The following is a 15,451-nucleotide window of genomic DNA, read 5'->3' on the forward strand; positions in this document are numbered from 1 at the left end:
GATTTTCTACTACTTCCTCGTTTTCTGATTATAATTTCATTCTGTTTTTAACATTTTATAAGAATTACAACAATTGATCTTTGGGGGTCATCCACAAATTACGCCCCCCAATTTTTTATCATTGTAGACCCCTCACCCTCTCATCACAACATTGTAACTTCTCAGTAACAAGTTTCGTATGAAACCTTACTAAAACACAAACTATTTCAAGCCACCACCACCACCCCTTTTCCCACTAAAGCGTGACATAATTTATGGACGACCCATGGAACTTTACATGCTTTTGAAATTATTGAATATGGGCATGATGGATTTTCTATATGAATTTCCGATTATTTTTTTGCTATTCATACTTTTTACTCATCATTGCAAAAATCAGATGTAAACAGAACTACACAAACGCACAAAAAACTTCTTATGCATATAAAATTTGAAAAAAAAAAAATTAGAATTTATTAAGTGGTGTTTTGGAAAACTCTGTTTAAAATTGTTCAAATTTCAACCAATCATAATGAAATGTATGTACAAGCCTTCCCAGGAAAGGTGTGTGGTTTTTTGTCTTGTATGTCCACGGATGAGTATTTTATTTTAGACAACTTAGTCATGGCTGTTTTCAAGTTTTATTAAATTAGACATTGCAGTTTTAAAAACAAAGAAAGCAAAACAAAAAAAACAAAATAGGAAAATAAAATAAGTTTTAGTAAATAAAAAATAAAAAAATTAATAATTTAAATAACTTGTGTACTGTTTTGTTTTTGTTTTTTAGAGTGGTTGTTATTTTCAGCAACAAAATTGAATAAGGCAAAGCAAAAAACAAACAGTTAAGTCAGCATTAAAAGACATTAAAGAATGATTATCCTGTATTTTATTTAATTTTTTTTAAAAAGGAAAGTGAAAATATAAATTGCTATCTGTTTGCAAAATATATCTGTATAATTTTTATGTGTTAAGTATATATTGTCCACAGATGAAAACGTCTATGTAATGCATGCGCATACTTTTATGTATAACTTTTTTTATTATATAATTATATTTATTTGTTCAAATGTATAAGCACATATATTTTGGATAAAGTGTTTATTTTGTACACAGAATGTCCATGGTTCGCATCTCACTATTGTCATTTTCTTTTTAATTGTTTTCTTTTAAATACTGCTGGTCATATATTTGCTTTGTAACCATTTATGTTCATCTTTTTTTTGTATATAAAAAATCTTTTTGTTGTATGGTTTTGAATGATTCAGATTTCTTAAACTATTCAAGCCTTTCAGTGCATTTTCTAAGTGAGGCGTACACACATATATAGTTTTTAAGCTTCAATTAGGCCATGCCATCTACACATTTTTCACATAGCCTTAATTGTTTCATATTACGTTTCTATTCATGTACATTTTTTATCCCCAATCTTTTAGCTCTTTGTAATTTTGGATATTTGATGCTATTTAACATTTGGTTCTGTACATTTAGCTCTACCCCTTCATCCCTTTTGGTCTACTATGTTATTAGTGAACAATTATTAATAATAATTATTATTGTTATTCAATTATTAATAATAACTGTTAATATTTGTTTACATATATTTTAACAATAACATAGTAGACCAAAAGAAAGGGGGCAAGTAAAAAAGCAAAAAAAAATTTAGGACTTGTTAGGATTCCAACCAGGGACATTCAGTGTATGAAGTAAATGCCTTATCCAAAAAAAAGCTACATACACTAATAAACTACGATGCTAATTCTGTTGCTAAAAATAACAATCACTCTAAAGAAATAAAAATAAAAAAACAATATACAAATTATTTAAATGATTTATTTTTTTTCTATTTTAATTTCCTATTCTGTTAGCTTTGCTTTCTTTGTTTTTGAAAATTAATTTTTCTGCAACGCTAAATATAAATAAACTTGCAAACAGTCGTGACCAAGTTGTCGAAAATAAAATACTCATGTGTGGACATACAAGACAAAAAACCTCACGTTTCCTGGGAAGGCTTGATGTGTGTATGTATGTGTGTGTGTATATGTATATATATATATATATATATATATATATATATATATATATATATATATATATATATATATATATATATATATATATATATATATATATATATATACATATATATATATATATATATATATATATATATATATATATATATATATATATATATACATATATATATATATATATATACATATATATATATATACATATATATATATATATATATATATATATATATATATATATATATATATATATATATATATATAATATATATATATATATATATATATATAATGTTTATATATATATAATGTTTATATATATATAATGTTTATATATATATATATAATGTATATATATATATATACATATATATATACATATATCAGGGCTCAAATTGAATGATCATAAATTGCAACATCTGGAAATGCTTCCGGTCTTTAAATTTTTAGCTTTTTAAAAACACTGTTTTGATCACTAAACTCAATAGCTGTTATTGAATAAAAGAATAATTATATTGATCTTGAATTACAATGTAAAGTCTTATTGTAAAACCACATTATTATTATTATTTTTATTATTATTAAAGATAATGGTTTAAACTTTAATAATTTAATTCTTTTTATAAATCATCAGATAAAACTAGAAAAATAAAGCCCAATAAAGTATGATATATTAAAAAACAACTGTTAATCACCAAAGTCTGAAGGAATTTAGAAGTGATCAAATATTTTAAATAAAAGAAATCGTTAAATAAGATATAAAATACTTTCATATTTTATTTAAAACTTATTTAATATTTTCTTATAAATTATACGCCCATAAATTATTTGCAGATATGTATACAAAATTAAAGACAGAGGAGTTTAAAAATATATAAAAACTTATTTAAACTTTTTATAGTTATTTTAAAATTACTTAATTCAAACCTTGTATATATAGACATCACATAAAGGGATCCCAAAGTGCAGAGACAAATTGTTTTAATATTAAAGAGAATGTTAAAAAAAAATGTTAAGGCTGAATTTTTTTGAGTAAAACAAAATAATAAACATATACCAAGAAAAACTAATGTTTTACTCGAAGCTCACCGTCTCCATATTAGCAAGTTTCTTTAAGTCTTTAAAATATACGCCACAATCTAAAGACTTTATAATTTATTCAAGTGTGTTTAATTCCAAAGAGTTTTAGTATATAAATCGTTGTAGGATTTTTTTTTTTAAACTGCATTTTTTTTTTGAATCAGTATTATTTGTTTTTGTTTTATTTGTTTTTTAAAATAACTGTATGTCATCAATTGTATGACTTGTTTAAATTTTATAATAAGCTAAACAAAAGAACGTTTTTTTATAGAGCACGAGAACCAAATAAAATTAAGATTTTTATGATACACCCTTAAATATAAAAAATATGTAAAAAAGATGTCGATCACCTTGTTATATACTCTGAATCTTTTTTTCCTTTCATGTAAACTATGTGAACTTTTTTTCTAATTTATCTAAGTCATTTACCGCTATGACGATTTTGTTTTCCTATCGAAATGACAATTTACAAATTCTTAAATTTTTAATTGATAAATAATTTTTGGTAAATGACATCATTTATACACTTAACAAATTTACAGACAGCTTTTTTGTTAATTAAACCAACAATTGTTTTATGGCAATAATTCAAGACAAGTGGTGATTAAAATTGTTAATGTGTTGCAGCGCGCGTTAAAAAACATATTATATTTGATATTTCCCAATTTATGTCGTATTTGGCAAGCATTTTACATTAAAATCTGTCCTTCAACATTACAATTAAAAAAACTGCCAATATTGACAATAAAGTTTTTTGTTAAACAATTTCAATTTTAAAATTAATTTGATAATGCTACTTTTTTTTCCAATCTTTAGTAATAATTGTTCAATTTTAAAAATAAAATAAGCAATACATGTTTTACAAAAAAAAGTTCATTAAATATATTCTCGCATGATTAAATAAAAATGTCAAGAATATTTGAATCCGATGAAAAGTTTAGCAAATAAATGCTGTTAATTAAACTTTTAAAAGGTTAACTCACTCGCTACCAGCCATTTTAACAATCTTTTCGCTGCAACCACACTATTTTTGAATAAAATTTGGATGGTATAACATTGTCAACTAATTAAAATTCGAATAGTAAATCTCTTTAAAAGCATAACAAACTATATATCAATAGAAAGCTAAACAAATGAACTTTTCAATTAAATGAGTTATTAACACAAATCATTGAACAATAAGAAATGCAAAGTGCTTAAACCATTGTTTTAATAAATCTTATATAAAATAGTAACTAAAAAATAAAGTCTCAAACTCATTTAATCAATTTAGACCAAACTCATTTAATCAATTTAGACCAAACTCATTTAATCAATTTAGACCAAACTCATTTAATCAATTTAGACCAAACTCATTTAATCAATTTAGACCAAACTCATTTAATGAATTTAGACCAAACTCATTTAATGTATAAAAAAAATATTTTTTTCAAAAGACTTTTTTAATTACGGAGCTAAATACTTATGCTATTCTACAAGTTAAACTTTACAATGTTAACGCTGCTTTATTTTAGAATTAAATCTAAAGAAGTTTTTTTTTATCAAGGATTACTCAAGATTTTTTAACTTTATCAAGTAATAACTTTTTATAATTACATAATATGGATCTTATTTGTTCTTATGTAGAGAATAAATTAAACTTTAAGAACAAACAAATTATATGTATCTAGAGTGAAAATTTATGTACAAAACAAGATAAATTGTGAAGCATACTCAAAAGCTGCTACCAACAGGTTGTGGTCAAAATTTAAAAAAATTAAAATCTACTGTCAGCGACTTGCGGTTGTGAAAGAGTTAAATAACACAAAATATTTTTTTTAACAGAATCTCATTAAGAATAATAATCATTTAATAAGAAAAAAATACAAAATTAATTTATAGCAATAGACAAATTTATAGCAATAGACAAATTTATAGCATTAGACAAATTTATAGCAATAGACAAATTTATAGCAATAGACAAATTTATAGCAATTAACAAGCTAAAAATACCTGAAATATTTTATTCATATTCTTAATATGAACTTAAAAATAACTAAAAAAACATAATTTAAAATAACTAAAAAAATTTGTAACTTATAAAAAAAAAAAAATTGTATATAATAATAGTAACTAAACAAATTCTTTAGTAACCTATAATGGAAAAAAAAATTATATAAAAAAAGAATTTTTAGATTTCTCATCGAAATTCTACAATGACATCATATACATTTTTTTTTATCATTCTATTTATTATAAAAACAACTTGTCTCAGCACTTTGGGATCCCTTTAAAAGCTTAAAAAAAAATTATTAATTACATATGTTGAATCATTTGAAATATTGAAATTTTACTTACATTGGTTTCTTCTATTGTTTTGTTTTGATTTCCTGAAAGTAAAAAAAATATATATACAATTTTAAACAGCAGTCAAACTATTTTAAATATTGAAAGCATTAAATCCTATAACTTTATGTTATAACTCTTTTTAGGTAAACAAAAAAATTTTCTTTTTAGGTTAACAAAAAAATTATCTTTTTGTGTTGAAAAAAAAAATATTTTTTTGTTTTTAACAAAAAGTATTTTTTATTAATGACTTTCTGAGTTTTAAATTATTGTTTTTCATTTTTGAATGATGTCTCCTAAAAATAGCCACCTTTTGGGCATCTCTGAAGTCTAAATTAGACCTAAAGTCAACCACAAACCTTATGCTGATATCGAGCTTAATGTCAACCTTACCATGTAGTCAACACAAGCCAATATGCTTTCAACACAAAACCAGTGCATCTAGAAATACTTCCAGAAGGATGATAAGATTGGTAAAGCATTTCTGAGTTTTATTTTATACTATAAATTTGAAGGTAATATCTTATACTATAAATTTGAAGGTAATATGTTATATTATAAATTTGAATTTCTTATACCATTTAATTTAATGGTTATATCTTATACCATAAATTTGAAGGTAATACCTTATACTATAAATTTGAAGGTAATATCTTATATCATAAATTTGAAGGTAATATCTTATACTATAAATTTGAAGGTAACATCTTATACTATAAATTTGAAGGTAATATCTTATATTATAAATTTGAAGGTATTATCTTAAACTATAAATTTGAAGGTAATATCTTGTATTATAAATTTACCAAATTCTTTATCAATATCTTTTTTTATTTCATCTTTCAATGGAGTAGAAATATCATCACCTGAATTTGCTATAAAAAAAAAATAAAACAAACACATATAAATAAAACATACAAAATTAAAAAAAAAATGAATGAAAATAAAGTCATTTATATTAATTTATTCAATTTAACTTCTCCCTCTTGTTTTCAGACTGAAGCAAACATTGCAAAAATAATAAAAGAAAAACAATTTAATAAATGAAAAAATTATGCTTATAATCATAATCAAAGCTTTATAAGTAGTATGTCTATAAATGTATCATTAGAAGGAGGTATTATTATGAAGGTATAATTATGAAGGTATCATTAGAAGAAGGTATCATTATGAAGGTATCATTAGAAGAAGGTATCATTGTGAAGGTATCATTAGAAGAAGGTATCATTATGAAGGTATCATTAGAAGAAGGTATCATTATGAAGGTATCATTAGAAGAAGGTATCATTATGAAGGTATCATTAGAAGAAGGTATCATTATGAAGGTATCATTAGAAGAAGGTATCATTGTGAAGGTATCATTAGAAGAAGGTATCATTATGTCAGGATCAGAATTACCATACATGATCAGATCATAATCACCCTGCTAACAGTAACATGTAATCAAGCACAACTTGCCAAATGATTTGCTGCCTTGAAAGACTTTACAGGGCTTCAGATTGAATAAAAAATTTAGTGTCTTAATAATCCAGGAACTGTCTTCAGAAAAAACCTTTAAGGTAAATACTTTAGGGGTAAGCAGGAATATACTGCTGACCAGCCCAACACTCCCCTTCATAATATTTTTTCAACACTGTTTCCTAACTAGGATAACAAAACGAGGATCTTCTTGATCCTTTGATTATCTAATCTTGGGTCTTTATTTGTGGCTGCCTGGTAATGGCTATGCACCTCTTTTTATTATCTCTATATAAAGGTATAGCTCTAAATCTTAATGGCTAGTTGGTAGTAATGTTTGAAAATTTATGTGGTAGCTTTAAGAAAGACACAAAAAGCTGTAAAAAAAATAAGATTATTAACAGTGCCTTGCTGTACATGACCCTGCTAGTGCTTTTGGAGTCGATTGTCATTTGCTATCAGGAATGAAGCAGTAGTATAATGTACTGCTTTGGGTACCATGCACTACTTATGATTAAGCCAAGTAATAACTCAAACCATGGATTTATTATACATCAAATTTGCCACCTAAGATTATAATGATAAAAAAAACCATTATTACCATCGAATTGTTTAAAATATTTGTGGTATTGAAGACCAGGATTATTAGCAAACTTTAATTAGTAGAATCTCATTTGAAAACTAACTTAAATTCAGATGTTAAATCTTTAAATTGCATTTGTCTTGGTATCAGTATTGAATCTTTAACTATTGAAATCAGAGTTGAGTGTTATGACTATTTTTTATGTACTTTAATTTAACAACACTACACTCAATAACTTTTTTTTATCATTCTTCTTTCCAAGAATTTTTCTTTAACCATCTGTCAATACTGTTTCTATTTGTGACTTAAATGTTCATCACACTGAATGACTCAGCCTCAGTACAACTGATCCTGGTGACAATAAAGTCCTAAAATTTTTTCTTTTTCAATCTCCTACCCAGATAGTTAATTTTACAATTTGTTTTCCATACAACTTATATCAATAACCAACACAGAATCCATCACTAGGATTTTTTTAATAACTTTCTTTGTGATGGTCCTTAATGTTAATCGCCACTGCTGATAACGCTGATCAACAAATAAAATTTTATTGTGCATATCTTGTTAACTAGGTGGTTTTTTAAAACAAATTAAATATGCTGATTTCAAATATGTAAACCATTTTTCACCATCACGTCAAGTTGTAAAGATATTTGGGTTCAAATCTTTAGTAAGGTAAAGTCCCTAATATTGTTGAAAAAAAAGTTATTCAAAAGTATGTCAACCTGGGTCTCAAAAGAAGCGTATTTTCATAGAGATTTTAGAAAAGATAAAAATTTTTCCTTAAAATTTATTAACAAAAAAATTATGTAAAAAAATGCTAAAGACTCTTAAAAAAACTTCAACAGAATGTTATTCAGCAAAAATACAAAAAATACTTATTTTTATTACAAATGAATAACATTTTTAAATGTCTATGAAAATACGCTTCTTTTGAGACCCAGGTTGACATACTTTTGAATAACTTTTTTTTCGACAATATTAGGGACTTTACCTTAAATACTAAAGGTTTGAACCCAAATATCTTTACAACTTGACGTGATGGTGAAAAATGGTTTGCATATTTGAAATCAGCATATTTAATTTGTTTTAAAAAACCACCTAGTTAACAAGATATACACAATAAAATTTTATTTGTTGATCAGTGTAATTGTGCCTCTTATGCAGCCTGTTACTCTAGATTGTCTAATAAAATATAATTTTCTTTAAGTCATTTCTTGAATCATATCACCACATTTTATTAGACAATCTAGAGTAACAGATTAATAAGAGACACAATTATCAGCAGAGGCGATTAACATTAGCTTAAGGATCATTGCAAAGAAAGTTTATCACTCTTCAACAGTTTATTCTTTTTTGTGCAGCATTTCTAATTGTAATTATTTATTTCATCTTTTTTCTCAGAACAACTCTCTTGAAAACAAACATCCTTTTATCATTGCAAGAAACAAATACTAAAAGGTATTATACCTTAAGGTCCTTCATTATCAGATCACTAAACTCTTAAAAATCAGGTTCTAAAGATTTTTAAAATATTTTTAACAGTGATTAACAAAGGAAAGTCTAACATTCTTTCTCTCATACATGAGTCTGATCTTATTACTTCTCTCAAGGGAATGATAGAACAATTTGCAAAAATTTTATTCTCTAATTCATTTCTTGAATCTTATGACCACATTTTATGAGATAATCTAGAGTAACAGGTTAATCTATTGCTCAACATCTTAATCACTTAGCAAATAAATTTTAGACAAAAGTTACATTTTCTTTTAACTCTACAGCTTTTTATTCAAACAAAATTCGTGTTTTAAAAAAAGTTCTCTCTGCACTGACCCCTCCAACTATATCCCAGCCTACTTATTACGATAAGCAAAGTCCTTCAATCACCAATCAAAATCCTTAACCAATTTTTATTACCTCAACTTGAGTTTAACAATAAATCTTTGATAATCAATATGGATTTCAGTCCTCCTAATATATTGCTGACTTGTGAACCATAAAAGGCTTTATTGGGCAATAGATTGTGAGGCAAGAGCTATTGTCCTTAACAATATCAAAGGCTTTTAAGGTTTTTTTTTTCCCCCTCCAAACTTATATTCATCAGTTATAATTCATTACCATTCTGCAAAACGCAAACTGATAACGTATTTTTGTAATTCTTTCCCTTTCGTTATTGTTTTCTGCATCTTCTATTCTTGAATTTATTGCAGTGCAATTGCAGTACATTATTATTAATTTCATTACATTAATATAATTATATAATTGAGAATAAAATAACCAACTATATCATGTTATAACATATTATGTTATATTAAATAATATAATATAATTAATTATCAGTATCAAAATTAACAGCATATCTTATAAATATAATTTGACGGTATACTAAATCTAAATTTAATAGTTTATTTATTGAAATATATTTAAAATTCAGATATCTAATAAACAATTGATAAAAAAAATCTTTTCCTTTCAGAGATTTAAATCATGCTATTGTTAATAATATCTTTTTTACTTCAAGGAATAATATCAACTTACTCAGTTTTTCTTGACTTTCAGCTATTGGACTGTTGGCACCTTTTGATACAAGTAAAGTTACAGCTTGGGACATCCCTTGGGAACATGCTAATACAATTGCTGTTCTAAATTAATTATTTTTTTTTAATATTTATAAATTGACAATATCGTCGGGGATAGTGCAAACCCGCGTAAACTAGCATTGGATAATACTGCGTATCTGACAAATGTAGCCAATTTGAGATTTCTTGGGAAATGCATGCAGGATTCTAATCGGCATCCGACAATATTGAGCTTACTTTTATTTGACCTATAGAATGCAGGTTATTGCCCAAGAACAATACTGCGTATCTGGGGCTAGTGAATGTCAGTACCGCGTATGTGATCGGTTATCATCTCGAGTGTATCTGTAATGTTTTTGGTAATTTGAGGTGTTAAATTCGGTTTATAATTGAAAATAATCAACACTACATCAGGTAAGTTTTGGTTTTATTATCTATGTACAGATGTAGTAGAGAAAAAACTTTTTTTTTTGTTTGTTTACCATTTTTGTAAAATTCTTTTTACAAAAAAAACGTGTCTTTAAAAAAAGTTGCCTTATTAAGTTTTATTGTTTTTTTTTTAAAAACCAAATATGGTTTTTGTATACATACCTATATCTATACCTTTTGTATAGGATTAGTTTCCTACTTCTAAATTGAGTATGATGGGAGTCTATTAGTTTTGTTAATATTAGCATTTTAAATAAAATTAGCATTTTAAATAATTTTAAATAAAATAATCATTTAAAAAAATTTTCAGTTTAAATTTTCATCTTAATGTCATTAGAACGGTTCACCTTACAATATTCAGTCATTAGTAATGACTGAATATTGTAAGGTGAACATTTTGTATGTTAGCCAAGTTATATAAATGCATTTCTTATTTAAAAATATCACCTAAGTATATAAATCATTATGAATATTTTTTCTATATTTATATTGCTAATTTTTTTTAGATTAAAGATTAAAATGGCGAATAACAGAAAACTCTTGTCGAGAAGATAAAATACATCAAGTTATGACATTGAAAGCTTTTAAGAAAATGACTGATAATTTACCATATGTTTTTGCAGAGTTTGTACATACTGAAAACAATAGTTCACCAAATGAATTACCAACTTTTGACTTTCCAGTAGATGATTCTGTTGCTAATCCAAACAACAATCCAATCTCTGAAATAACAAATGTTGAGCAGATAGCTTTCATTAAATCAATAGACAGCAATAAAGATTTTTTTTATGAAAGAAATTAGGAACCTGAAGTAGCAGTTGAATCTAGGAAAAGGAAACAAAAAGCAGAACGAATGTCTTCAAAAAGATTTAGGAATAAGAATTTGAGAATGCTAGGTCATGAATACATAGGTTTTAGAAAGACTGGTGAGGAAAAATTTTTACAAGACGCTGTAACACCTGCGCGAAAACTTGGAGAGGCTTGTAAATCAAACAAATGCTTAAAAAGTAATGTGATTAACTGCAAAAAGTTTACAGAAAGGCTAAGACTAGATATTTTTAAAAAAATTTTGGGAGATGAGCTGGATAGCCAAGAAAATCTTTGTTTTATCTTTAGTTGATAAAAACTGACTAAAAGAAAAACTACTGAAAGGGCTAATACAAGGCGAAGTATAACAAAAGTCTATTATTTAAAATTAAATAACAACAAAATGAGAGTATGTTTAAAGACGTTTTTAGGAACGTTGGGTATTAAAGAGTGGACAGTTAGGTACTGGCTTGGAGAAAAGTCTAATAGGGATACAACAACAAGATGTAATGACACTGCATGGCCATGCCATTCATTGAAAGAGTTGGTACAAATATTTTTAAGAGCCATGCCTAAATTGCCTTCTCAGTACTGCAGAAAGGAAAGTAAAAAATTATATCTAGAACCCATAATACAGTCTAAACGTGAGCTTTATCATATCTATGTTAAAAATGCTACAAAAAATGGACAGAAAGTGACTTCCAGAAAACTATTTGAAGATGTTTTGAAAGATGAAAACATAGCTTTGTTTCAACCAAAGAAAGATGCATGCGATCTATGTTGTTCATATAAAACAGGAAATATTACAGAGCAAGAGTATCAACAACATGTATCACGGAAAGATTTAGCTAGAAAAGAAAAAGCTTTAGACAAAATTGCTGCAAAAAATGGAACAATTCACGTTATCGCTGCTGATTTACAAGCAGTGAAATTATGTCCATACTTGACAGCCAGTGCATTGTATTTCAAAACAAAACCGATGGTTCATAATTTTACAATATACAATCTTGGCACTAATAAAGTAAAGTGTTATTGGTTTGATGAAACAACAACTAATTTAAAGGCATCAACTAACGCTTCATTTTTTGTTGATTATTTAAATAAAATCATTGATGAATCCCCAAAAGATGTCATAATTTTTACTGATGGATGTACATCACAAAATAGAAATGCCATTGTTTTGAACGCACTTCTGCAATTGATAATACAAAAAAAGTAGCCATCACACAAAAATTTTTAGAAAAGGGTCATACTCAAATGGAGGTAGATTCTGTTCATTCGGTAATAGAAAGAAAGTTAAAACAATTTGAAATATTTTTACCTAGTCAATACTCTTTAGTTACCAAAGAAGCTAGATGCAATCCATCTCCATATGAGGTAGCAATGGTAGACCATACATTTTTTAAAGATTACAGTATTAAAAGCTACTTTATTTATGATACAACCCGTCCTGGAAGAGGTACTGGAGCAAAATGTGTGGTTGATATCAGAGAAAATACAATCCTAATGGTACAATAGATTTCAAACTAAGTTACAATTTAAACAATTACCACAAAGACAAAAAAGAGTTCAATCAGTGATTCCACCACAACTCTTTACTGAAAGATTGCCAATCTCAAAATCAAAATATGATCATTTACAACAGTTAAAAAGTGTTATACCCAAGGATTGCCATGAATTTTATGACAACTTACCTTACAAAAATGATTTTCTTTTATTCTGTTAAACTATAACTACGATGGCAGTTGTTATTTTTTGAGTTGTTGAAATAGTTCTTATACTTTTTTGATATTTTTTGTAATTTTAATGTTAATGAGTAACATTTTTCTTAATTTATAATCATAAAGATTTATTTATAAAGTCATAAAGATATATTTTTGTTAGATAGCTGAAGATGTTCTTTTATTGTTACGAGTTTATTTCGTGATATTATTCCTAAAACTTGCTCTACTGTACCTAATAAGGTAATTAAAAAGGCTGTACAGGCTGAGTAAAATGTAAGATTAAAGCAAACTGTTATTGAAATATTTTTATACTACCAGTGTTTATATTTTGAAGAGATTTCAGAATATATATATATTTTTTCTTTTTTAATTAAACATGTATGCTGTAAGGCTTTAAACAGATATTACAATTTATGTTATCATTTGATTATTACATATTTATTATTTCATAATAATATTAGTTTAATTTCAATACCGCATAACTTACTCTCTGGAGTACCATTGTGATGAATTTGTGGTTAAATCAAATCCGCGTAAGTGTTCTAGCAACTAAATTATTAGCTAAAACACCTAATGGCTATTATTGATATTACAAAGAACATTAATAAAACTCTTTATGCCAAAATGAGCCCAAAATCTGTTTAAATAAAAAAAAATATACAGTTTTAACCTTCTACTGTAAAACTATCTGCAATGCAGATATGCGCTCCCTACCTGTAGTTGATTCGCGGATTTGCACTATCCCCGACAATATGTTTAATAAACAAACCATAACTTGACATACACTAACAATTTACACTGCCATAGTACAAACTGTAAATGAACATAATTCTAACTCAATTCAAACAAATTTAATTCAAATATAATTCAAACAAATTAAAAAATTTAGGTTAAAATCAAAAACACAGGGTCATATAAAACCATTCAGAATATCTTTATAATATGGCTTATTTTTAATTTCAAAAAAATTTGTTTATTTTTACTGCAAAAAATGTTTTTTGCTATATCTTAGCCAAAAATGCACATCTATTTGCACATATATCTTAGCTAAAAATGCACTAGAATTTGAAGAGATTATAAAGCAACTTTTACATATAATATCTCAATTTATAAATTAATTACTTTTGGGTCATAAACAGGCTGTATCCCAAAATCAATGGGAATAAATTTAAATTTATACCATTATTTTATCTTAGATCTACTAAAAAAAAATTACGCTTTTGTCTTTTTAATACTATATTAAATAATGCACTTAAAAATAAAGCTTTTTCAGAACTTTTAAAACATAAACTTTATGACAGAGGATATTTAAATGTTTAGTTAGCTCCTTTTTTTTATTTTAAATAAAAATGAAAATTAAGAAAAAATATTCTTAAAACTTGATTTATAAAAAATTTTATATCATATTTTAGAAATTACCTATTTTTAATTTTTTTTAAACTTTTTTCCTATTTCATTCTTAATAGGTAATATTATAGCTGTTGAATTTATTATATAACTTATTTCAAATTATATGTTTACCTCTGTTAATTAACTTTGGAGTGAACACTAAAGGGTTTTATTAGTTTTTTAAACTTTTCAAACTTTGGCCCTCTGCCTCTTCCTCTCAAAAAAATTTCTGGCAACACCTATGTATATAATAAAGGAAAACAATGGTTTTTAATTAAACAAAAACAAATTTCTTTGAAATCATAAAACATATTTGAATTACCAATTAAAGAAATAACATAATAAGAAACATAAAACTGAATTTAGTTTTTACATATGCATTACTTTCTTATAAACAACACAAATGCATATACTAAAGGTTTCTTTATAAAGGAAAACAATTTTCTTTGAATAACCATATATTTAACAATTAAAGAAATATAACAATAAAAAAAACATAAAACTGAAATTTGTTAACATTATTTGGTAACTAAGTAAGTGAAAGTGTTTTTTTTTTCTTTTTAAAACTTTACTTTTTTGTTTTTCTAAGAATGTTGAGAATTTTAGTGTTTAGTGTATTTTCTTTTTAGCTGGTAAGTAAATATCAAATATATTAAATTTGGAAATGTAGAATGAAAAAAACCACAACATTTATTGCCATTAAACTTAATTTTATAGAAAACAAAGTCAATTTTATAGAAAACAAAGCCTTATTTAACTCAAAGATCATTTTTGTAAACAATAATAAGAATGTGGAAAGTAAATACAAAAAGTTTTACAAGAGATATATGTTGTTATCATGAGCAATAACGCAAATATTTTGAGAGAAAAATAATAAAGTGTTGTAATCAATTTAGAGCAAATAAATTAATAAAGGTGGTGTAAATAACATTTAAAAAATGTTTTGGTATTAATAATATATGATTCGTGAAATCTTTCAAGAAATGTTTTTCTTGAAATAAAAACTCATGCCAGGAAAAAAAGCATATATTAGTTTTAAGAAAAACCAACATTTTCAAAAAAGGT

General features: G+C 25.5%; 1 protein-coding gene across 10 annotated transcripts in view; it reads right to left on the reverse strand.

Moving 5' to 3' along the window:
* Positions 1-15,451, reverse strand: part of LOC100210311 (ankycorbin) — a 56,477-nt gene that overhangs the window by 30,930 nt on the left and 10,096 nt on the right. For all 10 annotated transcript variants that reach the window (XM_065816377.1, XM_065816375.1, XM_065816373.1 and 7 more), the window contains 3 exons: positions 9,997-10,100; positions 6,224-6,292; positions 5,430-5,461 (listed from right to left, as the gene is read on the reverse strand). In XM_065816377.1, the coding sequence (XP_065672449.1) occupies positions 5,430-5,461; positions 6,224-6,292; positions 9,997-10,100 (205 nt within the window). The remainder of the gene's footprint in view (positions 1-5,429; positions 5,462-6,223; positions 6,293-9,996; positions 10,101-15,451) is intronic.

Source organism: Hydra vulgaris, chromosome 13, assembly GCF_038396675.1.
Source record: "Hydra vulgaris chromosome 13, alternate assembly HydraT2T_AEP".
Taxonomy (NCBI): domain Eukaryota; kingdom Metazoa; phylum Cnidaria; class Hydrozoa; order Anthoathecata; family Hydridae; genus Hydra; species Hydra vulgaris.